This window comes from Oncorhynchus gorbuscha, linkage group LG09, assembly GCF_021184085.1.
Source record: "Oncorhynchus gorbuscha isolate QuinsamMale2020 ecotype Even-year linkage group LG09, OgorEven_v1.0, whole genome shotgun sequence".
Taxonomy (NCBI): Eukaryota; Metazoa; Chordata; class Actinopteri; order Salmoniformes; family Salmonidae; genus Oncorhynchus; species Oncorhynchus gorbuscha.
The window spans coordinates 86,640,193-86,654,909 of NC_060181.1; the positions used below are offsets into that span (position 1 = coordinate 86,640,193).

At 42.6% G+C, this 14,717-nt stretch overlaps 1 protein-coding gene across 14 annotated transcripts in view; it reads right to left on the bottom strand.

Annotated features, from left to right (window-relative positions):
• Positions 1 to 14,717, bottom strand: part of LOC124044226 (peripheral plasma membrane protein CASK-like) — a 253,203-nt gene that overhangs the window by 85,774 nt on the left and 152,712 nt on the right. For all 14 annotated transcript variants that reach the window (XM_046363804.1, XM_046363802.1, XM_046363817.1 and 11 more), the window contains one exon: positions 5,239 to 5,341. In XM_046363804.1, coding sequence (XP_046219760.1) covers positions 5,239 to 5,341 — 103 coding nt within the window. The remainder of the gene's footprint in view (positions 1 to 5,238; positions 5,342 to 14,717) is intronic.

Below are 14,717 nucleotides of genomic sequence, written 5' to 3' on the forward strand. Positions count from 1 at the left end.
TTTGGATCCTTCCCTATATATGTCACTCCCTTTGGTTCCTTCCCTATATATGTCACTCCCTTTGGTTCCTTCCCTATATTTGTCACTCCCTTTGGTTCCTTCCTTATATATGTCACTCCCTTTGGTTCCTTCCCTATATATGTCACTCCCTTTGGTTCCTTCCCTATATATGTCACGCCCTTTGGTTCCTTCCTTATATATGTCACTCCCTTTGGTTCCTTCCCTATATATGTCGCTCCCTTTGGTTCCTTCCCTATATATGTCACTCCCTTTGGTTCCTTCCCTATATATGTCACTCTCTTTGGTTCCTTCCCTACATATGTCACTCCCTTTGGTTCCTTCCCTATATTTGTCACTCCCTTTGGTTCCTTCCTTATATATGTCACTCCCTTTGGTTCCTTCCCTATATATGTCACTCCCTTTGGTTCCTTCCCTATATATGTCACGCCCTTTGGTTCCTTCCTTATATATGTCACTCCCTTTGGTTCCTTCCCTATATATGTCACTCCCTTTGGTTCCTTCCCTATATATGTCACTCCCTTTGGTTCCTTCCCTACATATGTCACTCCCTTTGGTTCCTTCCCTATATTTGTCACTCCCTTTGGTTCCTTCCCTATATATGTCACTCCCTTTGGTTCCTTCCCTATATTTGTCACTCCCTTTGGTTCCTTCCCTAGATTTGTCACCCCCTTTGGTTCCTTCCCTATATTTGTCACTCCCTTTGGTTCCTTCCCTATATATGTCACTCCCTTTGGTTCCTTCCCTATATTTGTCACCCCCTTTGGTTCCTTCCCTATATTTGTCACTCCCTTTGGTTCCTTCCCTATATTTGTCACCCCCTTTGGTTCCTTCCCTATATTTGTCACTCCCTTTGGTTCCTTCCCTATATATGTCACTCCCTTTGGTTCCTTCCCTATATATGTCACTCCCTTTGGTTCCTTCCCTATATTTGTCACCCCCTTTGGTTCCTTCCCTATATTTGTCACTCCCTTTGGTTCCTTCCCTATATATGTCACTCCCTTTGGTTCCTTCCCTATATTTGTCACTCCCTTTGGTTCCTTCCCTATATTTGTCACTCCCTTTGGTTCCTTCCCTATATATGTCACTCCCTTTGGTTCCTTCCCTATATTTGTCACCCCCTTTGGTTCCTTCCCTATATTTGTCACTCCCTTTGGTTCCTTCCCCAGGCGTCATTGTTTCTGCTTCTGTTTCATGTCTGTATGTTGTTCGTGGTTTCTTGTTTTGTATGATGTTACGTTTATTTATTAAATCACTCACTCCCTGAACTTGCTTCCCAACTCTCAGCGCACATCGTTCCATGTACTTTATGCATGGATGTTTGTTGTTATGTATGTTTGGTGTTATGTACTGTATGTAATTTTGTATTCATTTGTATATGTTTTATTGTAACATACACCGGATAGGTGCAGAATTCCTCACAATCAAATGCAGACCGCATTATCTCCCAAGAGAATTCTCTTCGATCATAATCACAGTCGTGTATATTCCCCCCCAAGCAGACACATCGACGGCCCTCAAAGAACTTAATTTGACTCTATGTAAACTGGAAGCCACATATCCTGAGGCTGCATTTATTGTAGCTGGGGATTTTAACAAGGCTAATCTGAAAAAAAGGCTCCCTAAATTTAACAGCATATTGATTGCGCGACCCGGGCTGGCAAAACCCTGGATCATTGTTATTCTAACTTCCGCGACGCATATAAGGCCCTCCCCCGCCCTCCTTTCGGAAAAGCTGACCACGATCTCATTTTGTTGCTCGCAGGCTATAGACATAAACTAAAACAGGAAGCACCCGTGCTCAGGTCTGTTCAACGCTGGTCCGACCAATCGGATTCCTTTGATAACGTCGACTGGGATATGTTCCGCATAGCGTCGAACAACAACATTGATGAATACGCTGATTCGGTGAGCGAGTTTAATAGCAAGTGCATCAGTGATGTTGTACCCACAGCACCTATTAAAACATTCCCCATCCTGAAACCGTGGATTGATCGCAGCATTTGCGCAAACTGAAAGCGCGAACCACTGCTTTTAATCAGAGCAAGGTGACCGGAAACATGACCGAATACAGTGTAGCTGTTCCCTCCGCAAGGCAATCAAACAAGCTAAGCGTCAGTATAGAGACAAAGTAGAGTCGCAATTCAACGGCTCAGACACGAGAGGTATGTGGCAGGGTCTTACAGTCAATCACGGACTACAAAAGAAAACCAGCCCCGTCGCGGACCATGATGTCTTGCTCCCAGACAAACTAAACAGCTTCTTTGCTCGCTTTGAGGACAATACAGTGCCACTAACACGGCCCGCTATTAAAACCTGCGGACTCTCCTTCACTGCAGCCAACGTGAGTAAAACATTTAAACGTGTTAACCCTCGCAAGGCTGCAGGTCCAGAAGGCATCCCCAGCCGCGTCCTCAGAGCATGCGCAGACCAGCTGGCTGGTGTGTTTACGGACATATTCAATCAATCCTTATCCCAGTCTGCTGTTCCCACATGCTTCAAGAGGGCCACCATTGTTCCTATTCCCAAGAAAGCCAAGGTAACTGTACTGTAGTACAGAAGAAAGCCAAGGTAACTGTAGTACAGAAGAAAGCCAAGGTAACTGTAGTACTCACTTCCGTCATTATGAAGTGCTTTGAGAGACTAGTCAAGGACCATATCACCTCCACCCTACCTGACATCCTAGACCCACTCCAATTTGCTTACCGCCCCAATAGGTCCACAGATGACGCAATCGCAATCACACTGCACACTGTCCTAATCCACATGGACAATAGGAATACCTATGTAAGAATGCTGTTCATCGACTACAGCTCAGCATTTAACACCATAGTACCCTCCAAACTCGTCATTAAGCTCAAGACCCTGGGTCTCGACCCCGCCCTGTGCAACTGGGTACTGGACTTCCTGACGGGCCACCCCCAGGTGGTGAGGGTAGGTAACAACATCTCCACCTCGCTGATCCTAAACACTGGGGCCCCACAAGGGTGCGTTCTCAGTCCTCTCCTGTACTCCCTGTTCACCCATGACTGCGTGGCCATGCACACCTCCAACTCAATCATCAAGTTTGCAGACGACACTACAGTGGTAGGCTTGATAACCAACAATGACGAGACGGCCTACAGGGAGGAGGTGAGGGCCCTCTGAGTGTGGTATCAGGAAAACAACCTCACACTCAACGTCAACAAAACAAAGGAGATGATCGTGGACTTCAGGAAACAGCAGAGGGAGCACCCCCCTATCCACATCAACAGGACAGTAGTGGAGAGGGTGGAAAGTTTTAAGTTCCTCGGCATACACATCACGGACAAGCTGAATTCGTCCACCCACACAGATAGCGTGGTGAAGAAGGTGCAGCAGCGCCTCTTCAACCTCAGGAGGCTGAAGAAATTTGGCTTGTCACCAAAAACACTCACAAACTTTTACAGATGCACAATCGAGAGCATCCTGTCGGGCTGTATCACTGCCTGGTACGGCAACTGCTCGGCCCACAACCGTAAGGCTCTCCAGAGGTCTGCACAACGCATCACCGGGGGCAAACTACCTGCCCTCCAGGACACCTACACCACCCGATGTCACAGGAAGGCCATAAAGATCATCAAGGACAACAACCACCCGAGCCACTGCTTGTTCACCCCGCTATCATCCAGAAGGCGAGGTCAGTAAATGTGATTCAAAGCGGGGACCGAGAGACTGAAAAACAGCTTCTATCTCAAGGCCATCAGACTGTTATTGAGTGGCTGCTGCCAACATACTGACTCAACTCCAGCCACTTTAATAATGGAAACATTGATGTAATAAATGTATCACTAGCCACTTTCACCAATGCCACTTTATATAATGTTTACATACCCTACATTACTCATCTCATATGTATATACTGTACTCTATACCATCTACTGCATCTTGCCTATGCCGTTCGGCCATCACTCATTCATATATTTTTATGTACATATTCTAATTCATTCCTTTACACTTGTGTGTATAAGGTAGTTGCGAAATTGTTAGGTTAGATTACTTGTTAGATATTACTGCATGGTCGGAACTAGAAGCACAAGCATTTCGCTACACTCGCATTAACATCTGCTAACCATGTGTATGTGACAAATAAAATGAGATTTGATTTGATTTTGAAATGTATTGTTTTACAGGGTCAGCCATAGTGGTACGACACCTCTGGAGTTACATGCAACCTTTCAGTTACTGGCTCAACATTCTCACATTCAAGTTAAAACACATAGGGAACTGTTTCAGATGAACAACAGAGTTGTGGTTAGTAAGAGGAAGTTGGGTTATTGGGTCACCTAGTCAAACCATTGTCTGAAGAAAGCTTATATATGTCATTGATATGGGTAATGCATTACAGGGATGAAGATACATTTCTAGTTCTTCCTGAGTCAGTGTGAATGGATAGCACTGTGGAGCACAGTGTGTATGTTTATTTTGGCTGCTGTTAAAACACTCATTTAAAGGTGATGTTAACTTAACAATTAATTCATACAGCTGGTACATGTGGCAAAGACATTAAATGGTGCCAATATTTCCCATTTATTTGGTTGTATTATTAATGAACCCATGAAGGCCCAGATACTCTCTGTCCTATGTCTGAAATGTTTGTACAAACAGCAGAAAAAATATGAAAAGTACAAGTTTGCAAGTACAGATTACGTTGATAAACGTTGTAGCATTTCTGTTTTTGAGAAAGCAGAGCGAGAAGTGAGAAGCTATGTTACTCACTAGCATAAAAACTGGCCATGCATTCTAAATGGTTTACTAGTGTGGATATTGGAACATATAGGTGTGAGATCTTGAGCCAGTTTGCAACAGCAGGAAAATAGTCCTGCACCAAGAGGAAAGGTAAATTATTATGTGGATTGTAATTAATGGACACTTTTGTAGGGGGTTGGTACATTGCTTGTATGGGAAAATCAAGTCTGAAATTTCAAGGTGGAAATGACAAACATAAGCCTTTTTAAACCTCAAATACACTACAGGTTTTACATTTCCTGCATTGCACAAAAGTTATCTTCCATCAGGGTAATTAAACTAAGATCCTACATCTGTAAAACACGATATAGCCTCTTTTACAATATCCACACTAGCATACCATTTAGAAGACATGGCGCCAGTACATTCTTCTTCATTCCATGTGGTATGCTAGTGTGGATCTTGGACAGAGCGTGACAGCCAGACATTTCCAGCATGCATTGCGTTGCTTACCTCCAGCCACCAGTCCTGACTCTCCCAGTTGGATGGCCACGCCAAACCCTCCCAGCTTCACTGGGGCACTGTTCTCTTTAGACGCCAGGAGGACACAATGGGGCTGGATGACGGGGTGGGGGGGAGCGAGAGAGAGAGAACATGTATAAATGATTTTATAGAATACAGTAGCTACTATAACATACAGTGCTTTCGGAAAGTATTCAGACCCCTTCCCCTTTTCCATATTTTGTTACTTTACAACCTTATTCTAAAATTGATTAGATAAAATGAAAATACTCATCAATCTACGCACAATAAGGTCCCACAGTTGACAATGCATGTCAGAGCAAAAACTAAGCCATGAGGTCGAAGGAATTGTCCGTAGAGCTCAGAGACAGGATTGTGTTGAGGCACCGATCTGGGGAAGGGTACCAAAACAATTATGCAGCATTGAAGGTCCCCAAGAACACAGTGGCCTCCATCATTCTTAAATGGAAGAAGTTTGGAACCACCAAGACTCCTAGAGCTGGCCGCCCGGCCAAACAGCAATCGGGGGAGACCAAGAACCAGATGTTCACTCTGACAGAGTTCCTCTGTGGAGATGGGAGAACATTCCAGAAGGACCATCTCTGCAGCACTCCACCAATCAGGCCTTTGTAGTAGAGTGGCCAGATGAAAGCCACTCCTCATTAAAAGGCACATGACAGCCCGCTTGGAGTTTGCCAAAAGTCACATAAAGGACTCTCAGACCATGAGAAACAAGATTCTTTAGTCTGATGAAACCAAGATTGAACTCTTCGGCCTGAACGCCAAGCATCACGTCTGGAGGAAACCAGGCACCATCCCTACGGTGAAGAATTGTGGTGGCAGCATCATGCTGTGGGAATGTTTTTCAGTGGCAGGGACTGGGAGACTAGTTAAGACCAAGGGAAAGATGAACGGAGCAAAGTAAAAAAAGATCCTTGATGAAAACCTGTTCCAGAACACTCAGGACCTCAGACATGGGGCGACAGGTTCACCTTCCAACAGGACAAGAACTCTAAGCACACAGCCAAGACAACGCAGGAGTGGCTTCAGGACAAGATTCTGAATGTCCTTGAGTGGCCCAGCCAGAGCCCGGACTTGAACACAATCAAACATCTCTGGAAAGACCTGAAGATAGCAGTGCAGTGACGCTCCCCTGACAGAGCTTGAGAGGATCTGCAGAGAATAATGGGAGAAATTCCCCAAATACAGGTGTGCCAAGCGTCATACCCAAGAAGACTCAAGGCTGTATTCGCTGCCAAAGGTGCTTTAACAAAGCACTGACTAAAGGGTCTGAATACTTATGCATACTTATGTAAATGTGATATTTCCGTTTCAATTTTTAAAAACAACATTTGCATACATTTCTAAAAACTATTTTTGCATTGTCATTATGGGGTATTGTGTAGATTGAAAGGATTTTTACAGTTGCATAAATAACTCTAAATTAAGCATATAGGAGGATCTGATTCTTTGTTAACCACTCAACACAGAATAACCGCATGTGCGCATTCCCTCAGAAAACATTTTGGGAAAATATCCTTTCTATTTTACTCAGCTATGTTCAGTTGTATTCGTCATACTGTAAAATAAAAATAATGCCACAGTTCTAAGCAAATCTTGTCTGCTAAATGAACTAGTGAAGCCCACAGCAATATGGCATAGCCCGATCAGAGCCTAAAATAAGGACAACTCAGAATATGTTATAGGCTACATCAAATCAAACTTAATTTGTCACATGCGCCGAATACAACAAGTGTCCTCCTTCCAGTGAAATGTTTACTTATACAAGCCCTTAACCAACAATGCAGTTCAAGAAAGAGTTTAGAAAATATTTACCAAATAAACTAAAGTAAAAAATAATAAAAAGTAACACAACAATAACAATAACAAGGCTATATACAGGGGGTACTGGTACAGAGTGAATGTGCTGGGGGTACAGATTAGTCTAAGTAGTTTGTACATGTAGGTAGGGGTAAAGTGACTATGCATAGATAATAAACAGCGAGTAGCAGCAGTGTAAAAACAAATGGGGGGGAGGATCTCCATAGACAGGGTGGCCATTTGATTTATTGTTCAGCAGTCTTATGGGTTGGGGGTAGAAGCTGTTAAGGAGCCTTTTGGTCCTAGACTTGGCGCTCCGGTACCACTTGCCGTGTGGTAGCAGAGAGAACAGTCTATGACTTGGGTAACTGGAGTCTATGACAATTTTTTGGGCCTTCCTCTGACATTTTCGTCATATCATGATTCTTTAGACCTGTCTAAAATAACGATTGTGTAGGCTATATTACATTTACATTTAAGTCATTTAGCAGACGCTCTTATCCAGAGCAACTTACAAATGGATTTATTATACTTTTAAAAATGTACATGTTCTAAAGGTCCACATCAGTGGCTTGTATATTACATGTGGAAGCTTGGAGATGCAAAATGTGTTTATGTTAATTAACGGTCAATTAGTGTAAGTCCGGAAGTATTTTTTTAAATTTGCATGACAACCGCCTGACAAAATGTCATGACCGCCACAGCCCTAGCCATTAGCCCTAGACCGCTACAGCCCTAGCCATTAGTCCTAGACCGCCACAGCCCTAGCCATTAGACCTAGGCCGCCACAGCCCTAGCCATTAGCCCTAGACCGCTACAGCCCTAGCCATTAGTCCTAGACCGCCACAGCCCTAGCCATTAGCCCTAGGCCGCCACAGCCTTAGACCGCCACAGCCCTAGCCATTAGCCCTAGACCGCCACAGCCCTAGCCATTAGCCCTAGGCCGCCACAGCCCTGGCCATTAGTCCTAGACCGCCACAGCCCTAGCCATTAGCCCTAGAACGCCACAGCCCCAGCCATTAGCCCTAGACCGCCATAGCCCTTAGCCCTAGATCGCCACAGCCCTAGCCATTAGCCCTAGACCGCTACAGCCATTAAAACATCATTAAAGAAACCTATACATCGAAGACAGTGCTGCTTTCACTACCAGCTGTTTGAAGACTCAATATTCAATATTCTCATACAAGGACAATAAACGCAGCACAAACTCATGTCTCATTTTCAACACAGACACAAAGTTACTTTTGTCTCTATTTAGTATTCCATTTTTTTGTTTTTCTCAAAATGGTGGGTTAGACCAAGAGTTAGGTTACGGCTAGTTCCTGGGTGGTAGATTAAAACTGGGCTGATGCTTGAACCATAGTGGCTACTAAAACATTGTTTCGATAACCTAGAAGGTCTCAATGACATTAGAAAGGCTGTAGGTGGGACACAGCATAAAAAAGATCTGCAATCGCGGTTATATATAACTAAGATGCATACTTCAGGTATGCTGTATAATTAGTGTATATTGGCAGTCTGTACTATTGGTGGTGCTCCAGCATGTGTAATCAGCAGTGGGCTGAGCCCTCATCAGATTCTGCACTATACCATTTCACAGCTTTCGAGACTAGAGCACAACTGAAGGCTGTTAATAGCTAGAGGCAAAGCAGAGGAGAGGAAAGAGAGAGTGGAAGAACAGCAGATACTGTGTGTTCTAAAGAAGAGAACCTAAAGAACCAGAACCTTCGACTACAGCCATCTATTTGGAACAGCTCCACTTTTCTAAGAAAGAGGGAGAAAAAGCTAGAGCAAAACAGACTGGATTAAGAAAATAAAAGACAGACTGGATTAAGAAAATAAAAGACAGACTGGATTAAGAAAATAAAAGACAGACTGGATTAAGAAAATAACAAATAGACTGGATTAAGAAAATAAAAAATAGACTGGATTAAGAAAATAAAAGACAGACTGGATTAAGAAAATAAAAAACAGACTGGATTAAGAAAATAAAAAACAGACTGGATTAAGAAAATAACAAATAGACTGGATTAAGAAAATAAAAAATAGACTGGATTAAGACAATAAAAGACAGACTGGATTAAGAAAATAACAAATAGACTGGATTAAGAAAATAAAAAATAGACTGGATTAAGAAAATAAAAGATAGACTGGATTAAGAAAATAAAAGACAGACTGGATTAAGAAAATAAAAGACAGACTGGATTAAGAAAATAAAAAATAGACTGGATTAAGAAAATAAAAGACAGACTGGATTAAGAAAATAAAGCTGAACTATTAATCTCTGAGAGAGATAGATATTTTGCAACAAAAGCACATTCACAAAGAGAGAAGAGAAACAACATTTCAAATGGACACAATTCACACGGTGAGTACTGTGTGTATTGAATGAAAAGCTGTTACCAGATTTAAATGGTAAGGTAAGATCCTCTTCTTTGTGTGCTGTGTGTCACGCCCTGACTCTTAGAGAGCCTTTTTATGTCTCTATTTGGTTTGGTCAGGGTGTGATTTGGGTGGGCATTCTATGTTTTGTATTTCTTTGCGTGTGGTTCCCAATCGGAGGCAGCTGTCGTTGTAGCCTTTTTTCCCCACCTATGTTGTGGGATCTTGTATTGTTGCTGTTGAGCCCTACAAGGCTGTACGTTTCGTTGGTTCTCTCTTTCTTGTTTTGCAGGTTATCATTAAAGAATATGATTAACCTACCCCACGCTGCATCTTGGTCTAATTCCACCAACGACAACGTTACACTGTGAGAGATTGTGTTGTGGATTATTGTGTTGCCATTCTTATTTCAAACTATTTCAAACTGTATTGTCCTCAAAGCGAGCAAAGAAGCTGTTTAGTTTGTCTGGGAGCAAGACATCATGGTCCGCGACGGGGCTGGTTTTCTTTTGTAGTCCGTGATTGACTGTAGACCATGCCACAGCTATTGGACATAAATTGACATAAATGATGGACATTATCGAATAAAACAAGCATTTATTGTGGACCTGCGATTCCTGGGAGTGCATTCTGATGAAGATCATCAAAGGGAAGTGAATATTTCTAATACTATTTATGAATAATGTTGACTACCCAACATGGAGGATATTTCTCTGGCTGGTTTGTGCTCTGAGCGCCGTACTCAGATTATGCTTTTTCCGTAAAGTTTTATTGAAATCTGACACAGCGGTAGCATTAAGGAGAAATGTATCTATATTTCCATGTCTAAAAACTGTATTTTCATCGACATTTATAATGAGTACTTCTGTGAATTCATGTGGCTCTCTGCAATATCACTGCATGTTATGGAACTACTGAGCGTAACACGCCAATATAAAATGAGATTTAAATATCAACTGTACCGGACAAAACATACATGTATCGTGAAACATGAAGTCCTATGAGTGTCATCTGATGAAGATCATCAAAGGTTAGTCATACATTTTATCTCTATTTGTGCTTTTTGTGACTCCTCTCTTTGGCTGGAAAAATGGCTGGGTTTTTCTGTGAGTTGGTGGTGACCTAACATAATCGTTTGTGGAGCTTTCCACTAGCGGAACCCCAGTCCTTGACAGGTTAAGAAGACAGGAACTGTGACCATCTTTTTCAATGTTTTTTAGTCATCTTTATAATCCACCATTTTTGGGAGCACCATCCCAAATTGGTGGGTGGCGGATGGATTGATTAAAGAGAAAACATTAATTCTTGTGCAATTTATATCTATAGTCTACATTAAGGTTTTTCTTTCATTATTTTAAGCCAGGGATCATCAACTAGATTCAGCCACGGGATTATTTTTTTCTTGACCGGAGGGTACATAATTAACATAATAATAATAAACATAATTAACAATCTTTTGTAGACTGCAAATTGAATGCGTGGGAATAATTGGTAAAAGATTTCCAAAACTAAAATCAACTGGATACGATTTCTTGGTGTTTTGATAGTCTTTTCTGCAAAAAAATGAAAAATCCTTTTTTATTTACGTGGGGTGTCAAATAAAACCACCAGAGGGGTCAAATTCAGGAAAGCCTAAAACAGGGTTATCTGGCATTAGTGCGTAAGACTATATTTTAGGGCATAACTGTACACGTGTGCCAAATATCCTTCACGCCAATCGCAAAATAGTTTTGGGAGCGATGCACGGCAGCAAAAACGTCTGAGTTTACTTCAATAAGAGAAAAGCTGCGAAATGGAGAGTTGAAAATAAAGAGAAGAGATGGCCGGAAAAGTAATGTTTGGGAAGGATTTGGTGAAGTGGTAAAAGAGAATGATAGCAGTGCCGCCATGTTATGTGTGATGATTGTAAGGCGCTATATGAATTCGAAAGTCACCAAATGGGGACTTCAAGTAGGCTCATGGCATGTCAAGGGAACTGTAACCTACTTTTCAGATGGGTTCAATGGAAACTGAAATCTGGACACTGACTGTAGGTCTATAACTTCTCACATAGCCATAATATTATATATATACAGAATCAGTCAAAAGTTTGGACACACTTACTCATTCAACGGTTTGTCTTTTTCTTTCTTTTTTAACTATGAAACATATGGAATCATGTAGTAACCAAAGAAGTGTTAAACCAATCAAAATATATTTTAGCCACCCTTCGCTTTGATGACAGCTTTGCACACTCTTGGCATTCTCTCAACCAGCTTAATGAGGTATTCACCTGGAATGCATTTCAATTAACAGGTGTGCCTTGTTAAATTCAATTAATCCCTATCCAAGTCTGTTGTTCCCACATGCTTCAAGAGGGGCATGTGGAGGGCCATTGTTCCTGTTCCCAAAAAAGCTAAGGTAACTGAGCTAAACGACTACCGCCCCGTAGCACTCACTTCCGTCATCATGAAGTTTTTTGAGAGACTAGTCAAGGACCATATCACCTCCACCCTACCTGACACCCTAGACCCACTCTAATTTGCTTACCGCCCAAATAGGTCCACAGATGATGCAATCTCAACCACACTGCACACTGCCCTAACCCATCTGGACAAGAGGAATACCTATGTGAGAATGCTGTTCATCGACTACAGCTCGGCATTTAACACCATAGTGCCCTCCAAGCTCATCATTAAGCTCGAGACCCTGGGTCTCGACCCCGCCCTGTGCAACTGGGTACTGGACTTCCTGACGGGCCGCCCCCAGGTGGTGAGGGTAGGCAACAACATCTCCACCCCGCTGATCCTCAACACTGGGGCCCCACAAGGTGCGTTCTGAGCCCTCTCCTGTACTCCCTGTTCACCCACGACTGCGTGACCACGCACGCCTCCAACTCAATCATCAAGTTTGCGGACGACACAACAGTGGTAGGCTTGATTACCAACAACGATGAGACGGCCTACAGGGAGGAGGTGAGGGCCCTCGGAGTGTGGTGTCAGGAAAATAACCTCAAACTCAACGTCAACAAAACTAAGGAGATGATTGTGGACTTCAGGAAACAGCAGAGGGAACACCCCCCTATCCACATCGATGGAACAGTAGTGGAGAGGGTAGTAAGTTTTAAGTTCCTCGGCGTACATATCACAGACAAACTGAATTGGTCCACCCACACAGACAGCATCGTGAAGAAGGTGCAGCAGCGCCTCTTCAACCTCAGGAGGCTTAAGAAATTTGGCGTGTCACCAAAAGCACTCACAAACTTCTACAGATGCACAATCGAGAGCATCCTGTCGGGCTGTATCACCGCCTGGTACGGCAACTGCTCCGCCCACAACCGTAAGGCTCTCCAGAGGGTCTTTGTGAGACTTAGAGTAGGTGAACAGATGATCTCTGCATGTGTGGTTCCCACCATGAAGCATGGAGGAGGAGGTGTGGGGGTGATTTGCTGGTGACACAGTCTGTGATTTATTTAGAATTCAAGGCACAATTAACCAGCATGGCTACCACAGCATTCTGCAGCGATACGCCATCCCATATGGTTTGCGCTTAGTGGGACTATCATTTGTTTTTCAACAGGACAATGACACACCACACCTCCAGGCAGTGTAAGGGCTATTTGACAAAGAAGGAGAGTGATGGAGTGCTGCATCAGATGACCTGGCCTCCACAATCACCCAACCTCAACCCAACTGAGAGGGCTTGGGATGGACTGCAGAGTGAAGGAACAGCAGCCAACAACTCCTGCAGAATTTAGCATTTGAGATTTATTTATTTTATTTTACCTTTATTTAACCAGGCAAGTCAGTTGAGAACACATTCTTATTTTCAATGACGGCCTGGGAACAGTGGGTTAACTGCCTGTTCAGGGGCAGAACGACAGATTTGTACCTTGTCAGCTCGGGGGTTTGAACTCGCAACCTTCCGGTTACTAGTTCAACGCTCTAACCACTAGGCTACGCTGCCGCCCCAAATGCACCAAATGTAGTCTAATTTGCAATGTGGACTTTGGAACTGGAGTGGAGAAATATAATTTATTTCTTTCAGCATCTTGAAAGAACAGATGTGCAGTTAGATATAATCTGTTGAGGTGCTTCCTTTATCAACATCATAAAAGCTGATAGCATTTCAACTATATAAAATATGCATACAAGCCGAAATGAAATCATATCAGAAACATGTCTGGTCGTTTTCACAGCTTTCAATTTCCTTACAACCGGCCAAAATTTTGTACAGAAAATCGTTTTTGTTTGTTATTGCTTTCTGAATGAACACTGTACTGCATGATTGTAGCTAACAGGTTTACTAATGCGTTAGTTTTAGTAGCTACGCTGACTATGACGTGACAACGATGTAGGCTGTGTGTAGCAGTTATAGCGGTCATATTAGGAAGGTTTGGCTTAGACAGCTGAAGTCCACAGGCGAAAAGGAAAAGGAGGAGAGCACATGGATAGTGGCGAGAATAAATTGTATGGTATATACAACGAGCAGGGTGATAATACTGTTTTGTATATGGCTGCTATGAAAGTGAACTGGGTTTGTAAGTGATCAATGGTGTATTCATTCCGTCGATTCTGTTGAAAAACATTTCTTAAACGAAAGCAAATGGAGATTAAAAAAATACCAGAATTTGTGCAATAGAAATTCAGATTTTGCAACAGTTGGACAATTTTTACCTTTATTAAACTAGGCAAGTCAGTTAAGAACAAGCTATTATTTACAATGACTGCCTACTGGAGAACAGTGAGTTAACTGCCTTGTTCAGGGGCAGAACAACAGATTTGATCCAGCAACCCTTTGGTTGCTAGCCCAACACTCTAACCACTAGGCTACCTCAAACATGTGTCAGAAGTGGGATGATGATTATTCCCTAGATCAGCTAAATGTAGGCAAGAGTGTGCCAGGTGGTATTGAATGTGCCACTGTCTGTCACCTTGATTCCTCAAAATTCTCGACATTGTAGCAACCTAATGATGGATATAGGGAAAATTTGAGTACTGTGTAGTAGCCTAAACCTCTTGCTGTTACATTGAACTGGGTGAATGGATTATGAATGACAGTCATCCAATATGATGTAATAGAAATAAGGTTCATACATTTTTTTTAATATTTCCCCTTTAATCTTAAAAGGCACCGACCGACACTGAGCTACATGTATCTATAGACAAGTTGACTAACAAATAGCCTACCAAAAGGTTGGAAATTATATGCAGAAACATAGCCGTAATCAGGCAAAATAAATCCTGCACCCCATGCCTCAAAATCTTTCCACCATCTCTGACTGTAGC